Here is a 19,057-nt window from a genome sequence, read left to right on the forward strand (position 1 = left end):
CATATTTAAATAACAGCGGCAATATTAGCAACTGAATGAACAAAAAATGATTAACGTTGTTCGAGAATCGAATCGCGTGCATATGTACACAGAAATATATTTATATACACACATGTGAGAAACTGTAAATAAAATGAAATGAAACGAAATAAAACAAGGTTGTCATATCTCACAAACACACGCGCACCATAAAATTGTTCACTTGTGCCTGATAGAGAATGAATTGACGCGTAAATACGATATGCACGGGATTCACGTGCGAGCGAATTCGTTGGAAAAGTGGAAAATAAAGTGAGTGAAATGCTGAGTCCGCAATAGAAGAATGCAACACTGAGCACTTTGTTGCTTAGAGAGGCACGTTTCGCATACACAACAAACGGACTCTACAACGTTTAATTTATTTCCAGTTCACTCGTGAGAATACTGCTCCATTTTGGCGGCAAACCACCTGCTTGTGAAATAGAGATGAAACGAACTAAATTTCGTCAATGCATTCCATTTAATTTTATTTTATTTCATTTCATACAAACACGTATATACAGATGTCCATGCCGATATAAAACTCAAATTGACTGGACATTTTCGACTTCCGATTGGCATTATTCATTCAACCGTACCAATATTTTCGACATTCATTGTCTCTGATTAGTCTTTTTGGCTTCAGTCGCTGCGTTTTCTCTAATAAGTTTATGGAATTTGTCACAAATTTAATAAAACAATCTTGTATTTATTTAAATACTTCCTTGAAAAAAATATCTGATATGCACTATAGAAGGATTTATTTGTATTAAAAAATATTTGTTAGTAGTTAACAAATCATTTATTAGAGACCACTTTTTAGTATTAAACAAATATTTCTTAGTATTTAAATTGATTTATTTGTATTTAATAAATTTGATATTCATTTATTAAATATTAATAAATCTTTTTAAATGCTAAGAAATATTTGTTTAATACTAAAAAGTGGTCTCTAATAAATGATTTGGTAAATATTAACAAATATTTTTAACTATAAACAAATCCTTCTATCAGTGTGGTCGATTTTTAAATTTGTTTTTTTTTTTTGCGACTAATTTTTTTAGTATAATAGTTGATTCCACCAATTAAATATTTCTTTTCATTTAAATTTATTTTTAACGTTTAAATTTTCAACAGAATATTTTTAAGTGACAGCATACAAAATCAAAAGCATCAAATTTCATAGTTAAATTGAAAAAGTTACAAAAAAACTACAATTAATTGTTAACAAAGACTTAAAAAAAAAAAACAATATCCATTTGTTATTATTTAGTTTGTTCATCATAAAAATAATAGATGTACTGTTTCAGACAACTTAATGAATGCTATAGATTTTTGCACAGCCAATAAACAAAATTGATATTGACACGGCCACTAGTTTATTGTCAGAACCTTAAAACATTAAACAACATTGTAATTATATATGACTGTCAGTTAAATAATTTATTTAGGCATTATTCTATTCATTATCATTGATACGTCAGTGGTCTGACAAATTCATGATGGACGGACTAAACGTTGCTGAATTTGTATGACAGTGGCTACAAAGTATACATCTATATCTATACATATATCTTTATGTATTGCTTATATATATAAATGTGTCCCAAAGCGAGTTAGATTTATCAACCCACATTATCAGCTGGATAAATGATCGTACGTTTTACAACGATCCATTCGGCTGCCGTGAGCACTAGCAGAGCTAATGCGGGTATCACAAAACCCTACGGGAATCGAGTTAACGGATACGCTTAAAAAAACTTTAAAATGGTTTCTTTCTTTTGATACATATACACCAATATTAAATTATAATCTCTTATAAATTCTATAAACCATTTTCTTTTCAACAACCTTTTCTTTCAAGGCATAAAGCAGCTCAAAGAAGGGAAAAGGTGAAAAATTGCTTAAATTCCACGAGAAAAATCGCCGACAGAAAATAACTGTATAGAAGGACTACTATACTTTACTGAAGAAAAGGCAGCTTTTACTGAATGGTACTAGAAAAATTCAATTTCATACAATAATTCTAAATCAAATTTCAATAAGTACTTTTCTTTTTTTTTTTTGTCATGTAAAATCGTAAAAGTTTTAGTCGACTATTTAATTCTACTGTTTATTTAATTATAGTAGATGGTACAACAGTTTCTTCGAGTCATTTGATCAATTCTATGTTGAGACCAATAATGTAATTAAATTTAGTACTCCAACGTCGGTGTAATTAAAGTTAGAATAAGTATGAAATATATTAAACGGATTAAAATAAATCTTTGGGCCATGATCATACATCTTTCGAGTAAATAAACGATTTAAATTGACTTAAATTTTCAGCATATTGGATTTGCAAACAATAATTGCTGAATTTATTTAAATTTATCTCCAACATCAACTTTTGAATTGAAACATTGAAGTTACGGTACAGTAATGAAATTTACTTTCATGAATTTCGAAGATAAACTTCGCGCTACTGAATACCACCTAGTAAAACATATTCGAGTTTCTAATAGATTTAAATTAGAACTTGTTTATTAAAGCAATTTAATCTCAATCTAAATTTATTTTCACGTTAGTATTATTTTGAGTCAATTATTTTTGTCGCAATGAATTTTATGATCTAATTTTAATAATTTAAAAACTTATTATATGAATTATCATTATGCCGAAAGCTAGAATAGGATTATTAATTTAATTGGTAAAAATTTAACCCATGTTATTGAGAGAAAAATAATCACAAGTATTCTACGACAAACAATAATATTCGGTATTCCAGATGCTAATTTTTATCGTTATTAGTCATTAACATTACCAAAGTAACTTCTGGTAAGCTTTATACATATATAAAAGTGAAACAAAAACACAAAGATATACTTGAATTTATAGGTATACATATAAATAGCAGTTATATTCCAGAGAGCAGTAGAGATTATCTGATTGGTCCGGCATATGACGTACCTTCCACCAAGAGCAACTAACTTCCTAAAACTATAGTTGTAATAGGTATAATTGCATTTAGTAAAGCCTCTATAGCCCACAATTCCACTTTGCGAGATGTTCTACGATTTCTCCCGTCTCTATCCGCTGGGAGGCACCGAAGTCAGCTCGAGGACAAAAAGCGCAACCAACCAACGAATTTTACTTTTTAAATCGAATGTCATCTCGTATAATTTAAAAATTTTCTCTCATTTTTACACCCTCATTCTTTTTACTTTTTCGGGTAACAAGAGTCACCTTTTTTTTTTTTTTTTTTTTTTATTTAATTAAAGTTTTCTGCTTCAGAAATTTAATTATTTTCTATGGCGATTTTAATCATTAAATTATTTAGTTTTACAAATAAATTATACATATTTCTCTCTTAATTGTTTGTCTACTTTTGTTTTATTCTAACTACATACAAATTGTCGTGTCGTGAGATAGATGTATCACTTTAATTTGGCTAAAACTCGAGATTAGACGAGTGTACTGTGTCTTCTCGTGATATTCTCACTCTCAATTCATCGTTTTGTGTACTGTCATGTACCCATTATATATACGTATAGCAGAGAGTGGTGAATACAGTACCGCATAACAATGTAGCATTTTCGTATATCTTCCATTCTCTAGGTCCTTTCGCTAGTAAAGTGGATTTGAACAACCGTTGCTTTTCACACAGTTACTAGTACGAGAAAGTCCCGCAGGACGTATTTCGTGAAACTACATTCCGTGCCCGCGGGCGACCCGACTCTGATAATTTATACCAATACGTTCGAACTTTCGAACCGAGCTCAAGTACCCAGGGTATATAACCGCGAAAAATTTAATTCAATATATAAATCGGCAACATTTAATGTTAAACTATTACTTCTTAGAATTAACACCTAAACTCGCTAACTAACCGAACTTACAACAATTACTGCTTTTATGTATTCTGTTATTTAAAAGTCTTGTAATTATAAATTTTCAATACTATTCTCAATTGTACTTTGTTCTAGATTTTAAAAAACAACTGCAAACCCTCAACACAAATTTCTTCAGATATGCTATAAATAAATGTAACGAGTTTTTATAAAAAATAAAATAAAATTGTTAATCTCATATTCATTAAATTTAATTAATAACAAGCTTGACAATTTTGCAAGTAATTCTGCATCTGTTACTTTGTAGTCAAGTATTTATCATACTACAAATGAATGTAATTGAAAATTCCTGTTTATCACGTCAAACTCAAGGACTGACAAAGTAAGGATTTTTAATAAATTATTTACTAGAATAAATTAAATTTTTTAGTAATATTACCATTTAAATAATCATCAATAAATTCTATAATTTTATAAAATTATTGAGAGTATCAAAAGTAAACTTTCAATTAAAAAATTAATTAAGTAAAATTCTCTTTTGAAGAATTTATTATTCCACTAAAGTATTCTCCTAAAATATTTACTTTGCTATTCATCACTCCCCCAAACAAAACTAAATTTCATCGGTAACAATAAATCCCAGTTAAAAATTATCCTGCCTCTAGAATTTAAAGAACATCGATCTGAACTTTTTTACTGGATAAACCACAAAAAACCAGCACTAAAAATTCATGTAAAACAAATCGCTTTCTTCAACCATTATCTAGTTTTCCACCACTACGTGACGGTTGATCTTCAATACCTTATTATGCTAAGCACACAAAAAGCTCGTGGCTTGAAAAAAACTGGTTTGGTCTTGTTGTTGTTAACTGGCTATTTGTTAAACTTTTAAAATAAACCACGATATTGTATTACGCCCAAGTTTACTATCTGAACAAAAACCTCTGAATTACTCATCTTCCGTTTTACACAAAACTCCGTAATCTATTTCCTATACTAACCATTCCGATATATCAACTCCGGTTAATTTTCTCCGCCGTTATTATCCTTATATTATTATCTAATAAAATCGCATTAACATTAACATTAGTATAACGCGATAATAATGCCAATACACGGGTCACCGGATCGGCTAATCACGATCGCGATTACTGCAGCTGCAATTTATATAATACCAACTAAAGTGACTATTGTAAGAAGCCTCTCCCAACCGCTTCGCGATTAATCTAAGTTAGAAGCCAAGTTGGCTATTATTTTCTCGTAAGGGCTTGCTATCAACCGCTCACTGATGCTTTGCATTAATGTTCTTGTTCATTAGCAATTAACAATTATGTAACACCTCCTCAGCTGAAATTCTGAATTTTTTTAATGATCTTACACTTGAAATAATTCTATAAAAATTTAATTTTTTTTTGACTAAATATTTTATCTAAAATATCTTAAATAATAAATTATTTAAATATTCTAAAGTATGCATAATATTAATTAAAAAAAAAAATATTTAATTCAAATTGTTCAATTACAATAAGAATAAACAAAGATACTTAGAAATTTAGATTCTCATTGCATTGACTCGAACTACTTATTTGTGTATGCTGCACACGCGCAAATGAAACTCCACCGTTCCTTGAGATACTTACGCGTGATTTCAACTAAAGTTTGACATTTATAGATCGTTTCACTGCCTTTGTACTTTTAAGATTCATTTTATTTTTTTATTTCTCGCCTTCTTATATATCTTAAACTCAAACTTAAACTTCTTTTCTTCTCTTTGTCTTTATTTTCCGAGCTATAGTAAAAGTAAAACGACGAAAGTAATAAACAAAATTAAAATAGATATCTTGACGTAGAAAAGGATAAAAGAAGGAAATAATCTCATCAGCATCTGATGAAAAGTATTGTATTATAGAACTTAATATTCAGGACCACAATCTTTAAGATAGATACATAGATATATATTTTATATATTAGACAACTTTAAGCAGTAAAACATATTTATAATTACCTTAATAAATATTTAATGGAAGTATTTCTTATATTGCCTTAATTTTATAAAATAATTCACCGAGTTTATGAGCATAAGCAATATTTTTGAAAACCTCCCCTATTTTATGTGTTAAAATTTTTTACTTATCATTTGGGCTTACCCTCTTACGTAATTTTGGGGTTCTTCCTTCAGCAAGGCACATCTTATTCTATTTACCTCACACACTTTGTTAACTTTTTCTCCGTCCTTCGTCATTCTTACAGTCATGCTCATGACAAGCCGGTATTGTTCGGGTAAACTTTTACTGCAGTTTATGCTGACACTTATTTCCTCGCAGTTTTCCATACTTCTATATTTATTTCAACCTTATTTTTTTCATCTCTCCGTTAACTTTTATTTGGAATTCTAAACTTTTGCGTTTTGATATTAGATAAGAAATAAATGTTGTGTTGAATCTTACTATTCAGATAATATAAATTTTTTCACTCATACCTAATACAATATTATTTTATTTAATTTTTTATAATAATTAAATATTGAAAATAGAAGAATAAATAGCTACTCAATTTTGGATATAATAAAAATCTTATTCATAATAAATGAAATTAAATATTAATTAAAAAAATTATCACGATCCAAATTGTTTGCATTATTGAAGATATGCATACTGAGAACAATAAATGTTTATAGACTTAATTTTTTTTTGTCTATATACTGTAAAAAATTTCGGTGTAAAATTTGGACCCAGAGACTTTTACACCGTCGTGTAAGTGTGGAAAGTCGGTGTAAAATTTCCTCCGTGTGAAATTTTCACTCGTCTAAATTTAACACGGTGTAATTTACTGTTTTACACTATTCCGTGTTATTATTTATAACTTTGACATTTTTCAAGTTATAAGCTCATCCTGATGTTACATTCATCAAGAGCTTTCATTTGAGTACCCACATGCATTTTGATATATTTTTCATATATTCATATATATAAATATATGAAATATATAAAAAAATTGATGTGGGTACTTAAATGAAAGGTCTCGATGAGTGTAACATCGGGGTGAGCTTATATCTTTAAAAATGTCAATAGTTCACAAGGATGAGAATGATATGAAACCGTGAAAAGGCACAACTCCAGGTTAAAATTTTTCCAACGATACTAAATTCAACCATAAAAATTTTATTTTACTCCGTAAAATATCATAATATAAACAAAAATATACTTTTAAATAGTTATTTCTACATGTTTATATTTATAATCTAATATCGTACAAGCCTGAAACTCAACAATCAAATTATATTAATTATTGAGAAATTTTCAGGATATACATTTACACGCTCTATGGTGTAGAATTCAAAATAATTAAATAAAATTTTGCAACCTCGAAATACCGTTCTGCTTACAGTAAACACAGTCGGTAGTCTGGCGCTCCGTTTACAACGGATTTGAACGGAACTTGGCGCCAGATTCTACCGAATCTGTGGATTCACACCGTTCAAATTTAACGTTACACTTAGTGCGATTTTCACACCGTCCGTGATAAAAATTTTTACACTGAATCATTTACACCACACCGAGTCCACACTGATAGAAGGATTTATTTGTATTGAAAAAATATTTGTTAATAGTTAACAAATCATTTATTAGAGACCATTTTTTAGTATCAAACAAATATTTCTTAGTATTTAAAATGATTTGTTTGTATTTAATAAATCAGATATTCATTTATTAAATATTAATAAATCTTTTTAAATACTAAGAAATATTTGTTAAGGACTAAAAAGTGGTCTCTAATAAATGATTTGTTAAATATTAACAAATATTTTTAACTATAAACAAATCCTTCTATCAGTGCAATAAATTTTTTACAGTGTACAATGATTTAATTTAAAAGGCTTTAAACAATATTATCTTCATTTATCAGAAAGGTTTTTTAATAATTAATAAGCTCTCACTAAAAGCTCGGGTATTATTGAAGAAAAACGCATTAGTATCTTTTATTTTTTAATCCTGTGACAATAAATTCGAGCCAACCAATTTGCATTCGATATGTGTGCCCGCGTAACATCCAGAAAAAAACTAACAGTCAAATATTTTACAACCAAAGATTCAGACACGTATAAATAAATATAAAAGCCTTATTTATTGTATTAAAGAACAATACGAACAATAAAACACGGCGTCTATATATCGAAACTATATTTTTAAAATTGAACAAAGGAAAATTTCGACAATGCAAAGAACTGAAAATAAAAAAAAAAAAAAAAAACAAAAAAAATAAATAAGAGCGAACAAAAGTTTAAAGGAGCACTCCACGAATTTTGTTCTATAAACATTTGTTGTTGCTAGTTCAGATATTGCGACAACCTAAAAGTTTAACTCAATAGCTGTATCGATCGATGCAAACTAAATAGATGTATAAATATCCTCATAAATAACCGGGCATTAAATAATAATTGAGTATCCGGTATCCAGCAAACAAAAAAAGTGAAATATTCAAAAATTTAATGACGCAGATGGTTTACGGTAATAAATAGAGCACAGCTGGAAGCTTAATAAAAATAAATAAAAGCTAGTGTTATCAAGTTAAACGCGTCCACTCAACCAAGCAAAATTTACGTAATTAGGATTACTAAATACGCTTGGTAATTTTTATTATTTTATTTTAATTTAATATTTTTTTCATTATGCTATGGTACGGTGTATATATAAAGGCTCGAGCTTTATGCCCTCTTAATTCACTCTCTCTAGCTAGCAGGTATTTTATGCCGCCTCGTATATTTCTACAGTTCTGGGCACGAGAGACGAGACATAACGAGTCTTTTAGAGTGAATTTTCGTTGTACGTCGCACGGTAAAGTGTCGAATGACAAAACGCAGGGTTCTAACTTGACTCAACTCAAAAAATAATAATAATAATAATAATAGTGAAGTAACGGGAAATAAAGGAAATCTGATCTGTTAATTTTTTGCGCTTTTATTGTGGCACTATCTCGCATTCGTCCTTTGTATGTGTATTCCCGAGTTAGTTTTACGAGTATACTACACTTTAACAACCATATATTGTTACATGCTGATCGTTAAACGTGTAAAGTATAAGGATCCATTAAATTTAGTGGTAACTACTTGGTAAACCACAACCGCCATAGTTCTCTTTGTAACTTTTTGTCTTCTTAGCAAGATAATTTTACTTACTATCCTCTTAATATCTGCAAAAAGTATACGAGTAAGCAAAGTAAAATGATAACAAAAAGATTACATTTTTTTAACAATTCAAACTGCTGAGATCAAAGACTGCATTGTTAAAAATAATTGTAGTTTTTTAGTGAAGGAAAATTGGATCCTTATAAATCGACCTCTGGTTTAGAAATGAATATTTAGACATTTAAGATTTTTGCTTAGTTTCATTTTAAGATACTATGAATTTGATGAACATTTCAATCTTGTAATTCTGTCACGTCATCAAAATTTTGAACGCGTGCAAAGAATATTTTGTCTAATGGTGAATTTAATCCTTAAATTCATATTTTAAAATGAATATGATATTATAGTGAATTTATCATAATAATTTTTCAATTTCACAGTAAAAAATTTTTCGTCATTGTGTAAAGTGGAAAAATGTTTGTGTAGAATTTAACATTTTAGTACACTAATAGAAGGATTTGTTTATAGTTAAAAATATTTGTTAATATTTAACAAATCATTTATTAGAGACCACTTTTAGTCCTTAACAAATATTTCTTAGTATTTAAAAGATTTATTAATATTTAATAAATGAATATCTGATTTATTAAATACAAACAAATCATTTTAAATACTAAGAAATATTTGTTTGATACTAAAAAATGGTCTCTAATAAATGATTTGTTAACTATTGACAAATATTTTTAATAAATAAATCCTTCTATCAGTGTATGTTGATTTAACACAATAAAGTGTTGATTCAACACAGATTGTGTAAAAAAAGTTATCAATACAAATTTTTGTGTTAAATTTGACGAAAAATTTTTTACTGTGTTATATCCTTCAAATCCTCAGTTGCTAAGAATACTGAAATTAATTACATTCTTTGTTCGAGGATTTATTTATTTCAATTGTACGGATTATTATAAATTAAGAGCTCTGCGATGTTTTGAAAACTAAAAAAATTTTAAAAGCAGTGTAAGTGTAAGTATCTTTTTAGTTAATTATATTATTTATCTGTTTTTATAAATTTTAGTCTGTATGCGAAAAAGCAGCACAAGAAGGAGGAGAAGGAAAGAGAATGACGTGGTGTTCACAGGAACTAATCCGGGTCAGAATATAAGAGGATTATATGGAAAACGTTTCGATTGCGGTTCGCACACTGGTCCCATGTGAAAATTACTCTATACTATAAGGCGATATATATTTCGTTCCTTTATGGCTCTCTTTTGCATCCTCTTCTTCGTTTCTTCTCTGTTCAACGGCATTTAGGTACATTCACCGCAGTTTTCGACCGCACACACATTTCACGATATAGACGCCATCTTCCGCGACGCTCTGCACACTTAACTTTATACCAAGAAAAACTGATCGAAATGGCGCTATATATAATCTTTATTTTTTTATTATTAGTATTTATTTTTGTTAACGTGCCAAATTGCAAGCGACCTTGTCGTATCAGTACTACACTATTTTACATTTTTTTCTTCACCAATATTTTACGAGCTCAATTTTTTATATTTAACTAAACTCTTGATTCTTTCTTCAACATCATGCTAACTTTATAACCTCGAAAAAAAAAAAAACATATTTTACCAACTCAACTTCCATCTTAAAACACAGTTTTAACATACAATAGTATATTACATACCTAGGCCAGTAAAATAAGAAAAGTCTCAGATCACATGTAATTGTTGGCCGAGGCGAAGCCGAGGTGGACAAACATGTGATCTGAGGCTTTCTTATTTACTGGCCAAGGTGTGTATACTATTTTTCTGCTCGACGTAGCCGGAATGTGGCAACTTTGTTTAGCGCAGCGGCCAGAAAGTTGCCACTTTCCGGCCGGAGGGCAGAAAATGTTTTTTTCATTAATTAAAAAATCTGGAGCTCTTCAAGCTCAAAATGTATTTATTAAACAACTATAACTTTTGAATGTGTCGTTCGACTTTCTTTTTCAAAAATGCATTCGACGCAGTTTTTTAAGCACAAAAAATGTATAGATAGTTTTATTAGAATTTTTCCCCATGCTTTAAAGTTATTTTAAAAAAACATAAAAATTCAAATTTTTTTTTGGTTTTTTTTTTAATTTCTTCGGAACGGCTCGATGGATTAACTCTCAAATCTAATCAGATCTAAGTTTTGATAAACCCTTACAAATGACGTGTTGTATAATTCAATCGGTTGATCAGTTTTTGAGAAACCGTACGACAAAAATTTATTTACACACATACTTCCTCACACATACACACACACGACCGGACACCTCAGCGGGAATAGTCAGAATGACTTCCTGGAACTTCAAAACGTGGAGTTCCGATGAAAACTCGACTTTCAAAAATCGGACCAAAATCAATAACTTCCCTTTGGTGGAAAATTGAAAATTTTCTTAGCGGGAAGTTAAAAAATATAAAAAACAGAGAAAAATACCATATATTATTTGTAAGTTAATTAATTCAAATTACAAAAAATTGACATTATTCAAAGTATTCGTTTTTGAAAACATCTTTTGTTTTCAGCTAAATAATGAGATGTTAAATTAGCACCATATTTCTCAACTATTCGGGGCTGTATTTCATGAATAGAAAATGGAATATTTATTCATTATCTCATGAACCCTTCATTATAATATTTTTTTTTTTGTTTTTATCCACACTTTCTTTTGTATTTATTTAACTCATAATTTTAAAGCTAAAAAATATATTTTTATATAAAAAGCGATTCAAGGGATAGAAAAAAATATTAAAAGTAACAGACAAAAGCATTAGTGAAATTTATGAAAAGAATGATGTAAAGGTGGTATTAATCTGAATACACGCAACACATAGTGTTTACTTGAACTGATTAACAAAGCTCTTCACTTCACTTTTTCTCACGATGTTGCACACGCTTCAAGTTGTTATCTCATTTTAGATTTAACTCCTCGAGCGTTAATTTTTCATTATTACATTTCAACAGAAATAACGCTGACTGAATAATGCTCTTACATTTCCATTAAGTTTTTATTTTTTCAGTTATATCACTTTTTTTCGCTGAATCCAATGAAAAATAGCTGCGAAGGCTTTGAAAAATTGTGAATGAAACAGATGAACAAGTTTAACTTAATTTATTACCGAGGTTGAAACTGTTTTATATAAATATACGTCGGCGAATCAGTAAACATCCTTCAACTATTATATAAACACATCCACACACAGGAGAGGGTCGGCCGAGATAAGCTCGGGAAATTTTTCTTTAAAACTGTCCGAGGGAAGAAACAGACACATGGGGCTGCTTGACTACTCGACATTTTGGACTAAAATTTGAAGCCCTCAAAAATATCACCGAGAAACTTTTTATTTATACCCCCAAGAATTAAATACTACACCGAGGGTGACTCATACCGTCGAGGTTAAAAATTTTCACATTAAATTTACACCCCATCGGGGACTTTCAACTTTTTTTTTTACGCGACATCGTCCATTTCACAGCAATAAATAACTATCAGTAATTTTTTCTCAAGGGTCTTATTTTGCGCTCTTTTTTTGATACATACATACAGTCCAATATTTTTCTCGGTCACTGCAGTAAAACATTGCGTGCGCTTTAATATGTGAATAATATATTTTATCGTGACACAAATCGTAGGTTAAAATTTAAAACGCTACATACAAAAGCTATTTCTTCTAAGGTATGAATCAATAATAAAAATACGTCATACATGCCGATAAAACAATAATTGCATAAAGTAATCGTAAATTTAAATTTACTACCGTAAAAACATTTAATACTTTCCGCCATAAATATATTTTATCAAAAAATAAAACCAGAAATCTCACTAGACATTGAAAGAAATCTTTAAGAAAATTCAAAGTCAATCTGTATCCCATGAAGCGTTAATAATATTTAGTAGCTCTTTTTACCGTGATTATCTACCTTTATATCATCTTTCAGCGAGCTTTAAAACTATTCCGTTCACACTCAGAAAGTTTCCTGAGAGCTATAAGTTTTAATTAATTAGATTCGTAAATAATGACCGGGCTTGTATTTCACGAAAGTGGAAAGAAGAAACTTTTTGAAAACCGTCGGGTAAAATTCGTTAAATAAAAAGCTAATAAAAGAGCTTTATTTTGAAATAAAGAAATTAATGAATAAAAGTTAACAGAGATACAAATTATTTTGAGAGAGGGATACATAAATATATTTAAGTTTGATATTTAGTTTATAGTTCTGATATAACCAGCTCGAGTTGTTTACTTATGTAGTATCGAATGATAAGCAACATAAACTCACCGATGGAATACCTTGAGATAATATAAAGTTTTCTGAAATTGTTTGAAGAACGATAAATGGTGTAGTTTATTTAATAACAATAAGTTTTTTTTTTCTCGCCAATAATAAATATTATTGTTTTATCGAACAATAAATTTACATAAATATTATTCAATATTTGAAAAAAAAAAAAAAAATGAATAATTTATTTCGTTTCTATTTACCAGAGTAATTATTCAGGTGGAAAAGTTTGAATTATTAAATAAATTTACACGCTTCAAATTTATAATTAGTCGAAATAAATATTCAGCAGTGAATTTTTTCGGTAATATAATTACAAAAATCTCATACGTTTAATTAAATGAGCTCAATTATTTATTTCATATGAAATATTTTAGCGGAAAAAAATTTTTTTGAGTTTAATATAATTATAAAATTTTAATGTGAATATAGTTTAAGAATAATATTTATTGAAAAATTTAAATAATTTATTACTCATTTCGATTCGATAAAATACCCTGTTCTTAAGATAAAAAAGTATATAATCTTGAAGCTTCCTTAAAAAAATTTTTAAATTTCAAGAAAAAACAAATTAATACCACGATCGTTTCAGAAGAAAAAAATATTCCCTTCTAATATTTTAAACCAAATTATTTCACAGTGTTATTATTATTTGAGTAATGTTTTTACATGCACAAAAATGTCACGCGGTGTGCTTTCATAAATGTCTATAGTGATAAACAATTTTTTGCATTTTCGCGTATTACGTATTAAATTTACAAAATTTATTAATTCTGACAATATTTTTGACTGTGCTATATACACGGAGAAAAAAATTTTGCTATAGGAACTCTATAGTAGTTAGTTAGTTGTAAAAAGTTCCAGTAGGTTAACGTATTCTTATGGTAACAATACCGTTACTCTACAGGATCGTTCTGAGACTATAAAAAATTTTTGGCAGTCTGTTTAATAATTTTTTTTACGAATTAGTATTGATAATTTAATAAATAAATGCGGCAGAATGAATTTATATTGCCAACAATAATTATATATGACAAATATGACAAATAAGAATAGTATTATAAACCGGTGGCGTTAGCCGAGTCGTCTAAGGTGCGTGGCCTATAGAGAACTCGGACTAGCTTACCGGCCAGGCGTGGGTTCGAATCCCAAGCTGGTCTTAGAAACCAACTTGGTTGATATTCAGCCCTTGCCGCGTAGATTAAGATTTACACAACCCAAAAAGACCCCAACGTACCACTCCCAACAGTTAAAGTCAGCGATATGACCACAGCAGTTAAAACCGACTCTATATAATAATTAATAAAAAAAAAAAAAAAAAAAAAAAATAGTATTATAATAGAAATAAAATATTCATAGAACTTATATTACAAATAAAAATTATTTGTAAAATAAAAATATGGTCGTCACAAAATTATCTTATTTTTTTAATTATATCAATAAATATTGGGCATAAAATCACTACCGTATATGCACAAGAAAAGATAAATAAACGAAAACAAATTTTATTTAGTGTTAAATGGGGTCTTTTTAATGTATTCCAATAACTTATTACTTATCACAATATATTCAACTGATAAATTAAATTAACAGTCACTGCAAATGAACCTTGAAAAACCATAAATACAAAACTGTTCTAACGAAATTCAATTTGACAAAAAAAAAAAAAAAAAAAAAAAAAAACCTATTTCCTTAAATAAATAAACTGGAAACTTAATTGTCCTCATATATTTTTAATAATATGGATGAGTAACAAAATAATTCTGTTTGTCATTTTAGAAAGTTATGAAATATGTCAGCGCAATCCACTATTGCGCAAGGTAGAGCGCTCCCAACTATACCGTTTGGCTCTGAGAACAATCCCGTAGAGCTCTGAGAGCTCAACAACATTGAGTTATCAGAACTAAATAACATTATGTTACTGTAACTCTACAATGAATAGTAAACTGTGTATAGTTGTGGTAACTCTACAGTTAGGTTACCAGAACGAAATTTTTTTTTCCGTGTACTATTCATTTATTTTATTAAATATTTGTAGCCGTGATGAAAATCATAGTTGACATAAAAATTTAACGTGTGAACAGTCTACGATTCAGATTATCAGCTTCAGTTTAAATTCACAAAAAAATGTCATAAATATAACGTGAAAAAATCACGAAATGTATAACATATAAACCGTATTGGTCAATATCCAAGAGGCGAAAATTGCATTCGCACGAATGCTCGGTCCATTTATGAAAATCGTTAAAATCATCGTGAGAGGAATACAATATTTTTCACACTGATTCGAACTGTATTGAGTAGAGAAAGACATAATGGAAAAAAAATAATTCAAATGTCGAATAAAATTAAAAAACATGCTTTTTGTTTTCGAATATAAATATTTAATAATTAATCTTTTGTGACATTTACGTGACTGTATCCTTAAAAAATGATAACCCTGGTTTAAGCTGACTATAACACATTTTATTTCATAGCGTAAATAAATAAATAGCCGGTTATTAAAATATAAAACATAAAAATAAAAAAGCGCATTTGAGAGAGAGTGAGAGAGAGTGATATTAATAAATAAGTAATTCAGTAAAATAAACACGATCAGAATATTAATCATCAGATATACCGTTGAGGGTTATATTTGCATAAATTTATTTCATCGCAGTACTTTATTACTGTAAACTGAAAAAAATCTTTGATTCACTTATGTTTAATTCAAATAAAAAATATAAAATAACGTGAATAGAAATGCTTTTTACCATTACCGATAAAATTACAAATGGAATAACTTAAGGACGGCTTCGGCGCCGAATATAATCGCATTGAAGTTGCTCAAAAGAAAGTAAGAAAGTAACTTTAGTATTGCACTCGGCCAACTCCTTCTTATTTCATATATTTTTATTTTTATTTTCATGATTATCATTATTACTGTTATTATATACCGTTATTATTATTTTATATTTTATTTTTCTTTTTTCGCTGCTCAGCGCCATTCTCTTTCCGTCATCTTCAATCGATTGAAAAGCTAAATGCATTTCCGATCTCAGCTATTGTCTTTTACTGTTATTGATGAAATAAAAAAATATATTTATTTTTAAAAAATACTATTCTATATCCCTTCGGCTTAGAGAACTTCAAAAGTATACCACGGGATGGACTCTGTGAATTTAACGCCAAATTATTTATCATTTTATTTCATCTACTTGAAATAATTTATCTGGAATTTTTTGAGTGCTTCAAAAATAAGAGAAATTAAATCGTCATTGATTAAATTATAATACGGTACTATTTCAAAGGATCAATCATTGATATTAGATGAAAGAAACTTTAAATAAAAACAATGATAAAATTATTTTTTTAATTAATCTAGAATAGTTTTAATGACTAACATTGATTGATTGATTGAGAAATTTATTAATAAATAAGACGTGTTGTATAAATACAGTGCAGTGCTATTAAGAACAATATCGAAGAGCGTAAAATTCACTTTGAATACTTATAAGAACGAAGGCAAAATTTATCAATTCGATTGATAAGTTTTCAATTTTTTACCACAACTTCAAATAAAAAAATATCCCATGGCAATTAAATTCAATACTATTGTTAATGATGTCAACGAATCAAGCCTCTAGAGCTCAAAAAAAAAATCCGAGGTAAAAGTCACGACTTTTGTTAATTAAAAATGATTAATCAAGCACATCGCTGGTAAAAAAAAAGTATCACGGAAATCAAATGCACTGCGATGGTAACAGATATCAAAGGATGATAGTTAACGCGTGTAAACTCGTTAGGTCGTCTTTCGAAAAAAAAAAAGAAAAATAAAATAAAACGTAAATAAAGGCATGATCATTGTATCGAGCTAGTTGAACAATGGTATGGTAGTGCAGAGTATCAGCAGTGGTGCAAAGTTAACACGAGGAAACTAGGTGAGCGAAAAAGGTGATAGGGAGAGAACATTGTCAAGTGTAGAGCTGAATGGTAGCAGAGTTGAGACGCACAGTAGTATGTATGAGAAATTTGAAAAACGATGAAAAATCCAGGTTTGCTTTTAACCCATCGATGTTTAAATTGATACCTCGCCTCACAAGTACTATTACACGGATAAAATTTTTTTTCCTCTTTCTCTTCGTCCCTTTATCCGTTTCTCGATCTGCGAATAAAACGGTCTACTATCGATAGTGACAAATTCAACGTCCCTGGTGTAATACCTTGCATATCGAACTTTAGTTTTAAAACTCGTCGCTTTCTGTTCAGTAACGTCATGCACGATAATCCTCAAACATAATTGCTATCCCCTCGTGGACAGTCGTCGCATGTGGAACCCGATACACGTAATTCGTACCAAATATTCGGGACTTTTTGTTCAACCGGCTATTAGATATTATTGGTATTCCCATTGATCGAAACTCTCTGAGTATCGGTTTTTTACTTCATACCCTCTCGACTCGGTACCAGTACTGCTACTGGTACCATACTTTACGTGTGCAAGCCATGTGATAAATTAAAAAAGTTACTAAGTCAAAAGACGCTAAACTTTTAGTAATCTAACCACTTTTTATTTTACACTATTAATTATATTTATTATTTTTTCTGTGTAATTTATTGAAGAAAATTGTTTTATATTCCTGAAAAAAATTTTCAATAAATATCATCCACAAAATAAAAAAAAATTAATCCTCGGAATATTTATTGGTATCCATAATAATGAAAGAGATAAATCGGCAAAATATTTTCACTGATAAAAATACTTATACTGAAGTAAAAAAAAATTTTTTTTTAATAAATACTAATAGTTGAAAACAAATCACTCACCGACTGTCGGCAGAACGTCGGTGCGCGCGAGTCCCACAATAGAAATAATAAGCACGAGGCTCCTGACCACAACGGGCGTCGTAATCGGCGCTCTACGCTCACCGATCATCGCGGTGATACTGTAAAACAACGCGAGGGTAGACGTACGGCATCCCGACTGAGGGAAGTGGTACCAAACACCAGTCTTGGTGGCTGTTTCGGTCCTCGAAGCGCCGTCGTCGTACTTTTGATTCACCCCGCGCAGACGCCTCAACAAACTCGGCTACTCTGTACTCTATACTCTATACGCTCTCTCATTTACCTCTTCTGATTCTCACTTCCATTTCAGATTGACCCTTCCGAATACACACACACACACACACACACACACACACACACACACACACATACACATGCTCATAAAGTGTTTGTATATTGACACACCGATAAATACACCCACACATATATTTACAAACATACAAAACCCTCTCACTTACCTCATCAATAGCCGTGATTAATTATCACTTCTGCTGCTTGGTATATCTCTCGGCTTTTCTGAGAGCACCAAACTCACTATGATTTCTCATCACTCTACTTTATGATACTTTATTATTATTTTTTTCCCTCTCTTATAATAAATAATTTATTTTTTACTGAGTCATGAATGTCTAATTATATATATTTTCATTATTATTACTGTTATTATTAAAGAAAAAATTATTATTATTATTATTATTATTATTATTATTATTATTATTATTATTATTATTATTTAGTAATCATTAGAAATAAATTTATCGAGATTTTTAAAGCGTCATCTCTGTTGCTCTATGTTATTCTTTCTTAATCTTTAGAGGCATGTAACTTTAAAAACTCAAAATTTCTGAAAAAATAATTAACAAGTCTACTCTTCGGCCTAAAAACTTGTTGATGATGCAAAAACAATTATATTGGTATTATTATTTTTACAGAGCATTTATACATTTAATTT

At 29.2% G+C, this 19,057-nt stretch overlaps 1 protein-coding gene across 3 annotated transcripts in view; it reads right to left on the minus strand.

Annotated features, from left to right (window-relative positions):
* LOC123263207 (opioid-binding protein/cell adhesion molecule homolog) overlaps positions 1-18,259 on the minus strand; it is a 100,353-nt gene extending 82,094 nt beyond the window's left edge. For all 3 annotated transcript variants that reach the window (XM_044725802.1, XM_044725793.1, XM_044725786.1), the window contains exon 1: positions 18,088-18,259. In XM_044725802.1, the coding sequence (XP_044581737.1) occupies positions 18,088-18,196 (109 nt within the window). In that variant the 5' untranslated portion in view covers positions 18,197-18,259. The remainder of the gene's footprint in view (positions 1-18,087) is intronic.
* Positions 18,260-19,057: the final 798 nt, after the last annotated feature.

The sequence above is a fragment of the Cotesia glomerata genome, linkage group LG1, assembly GCF_020080835.1.
Source record: "Cotesia glomerata isolate CgM1 linkage group LG1, MPM_Cglom_v2.3, whole genome shotgun sequence".
Classification (NCBI taxonomy): domain Eukaryota; kingdom Metazoa; phylum Arthropoda; class Insecta; order Hymenoptera; family Braconidae; genus Cotesia; species Cotesia glomerata.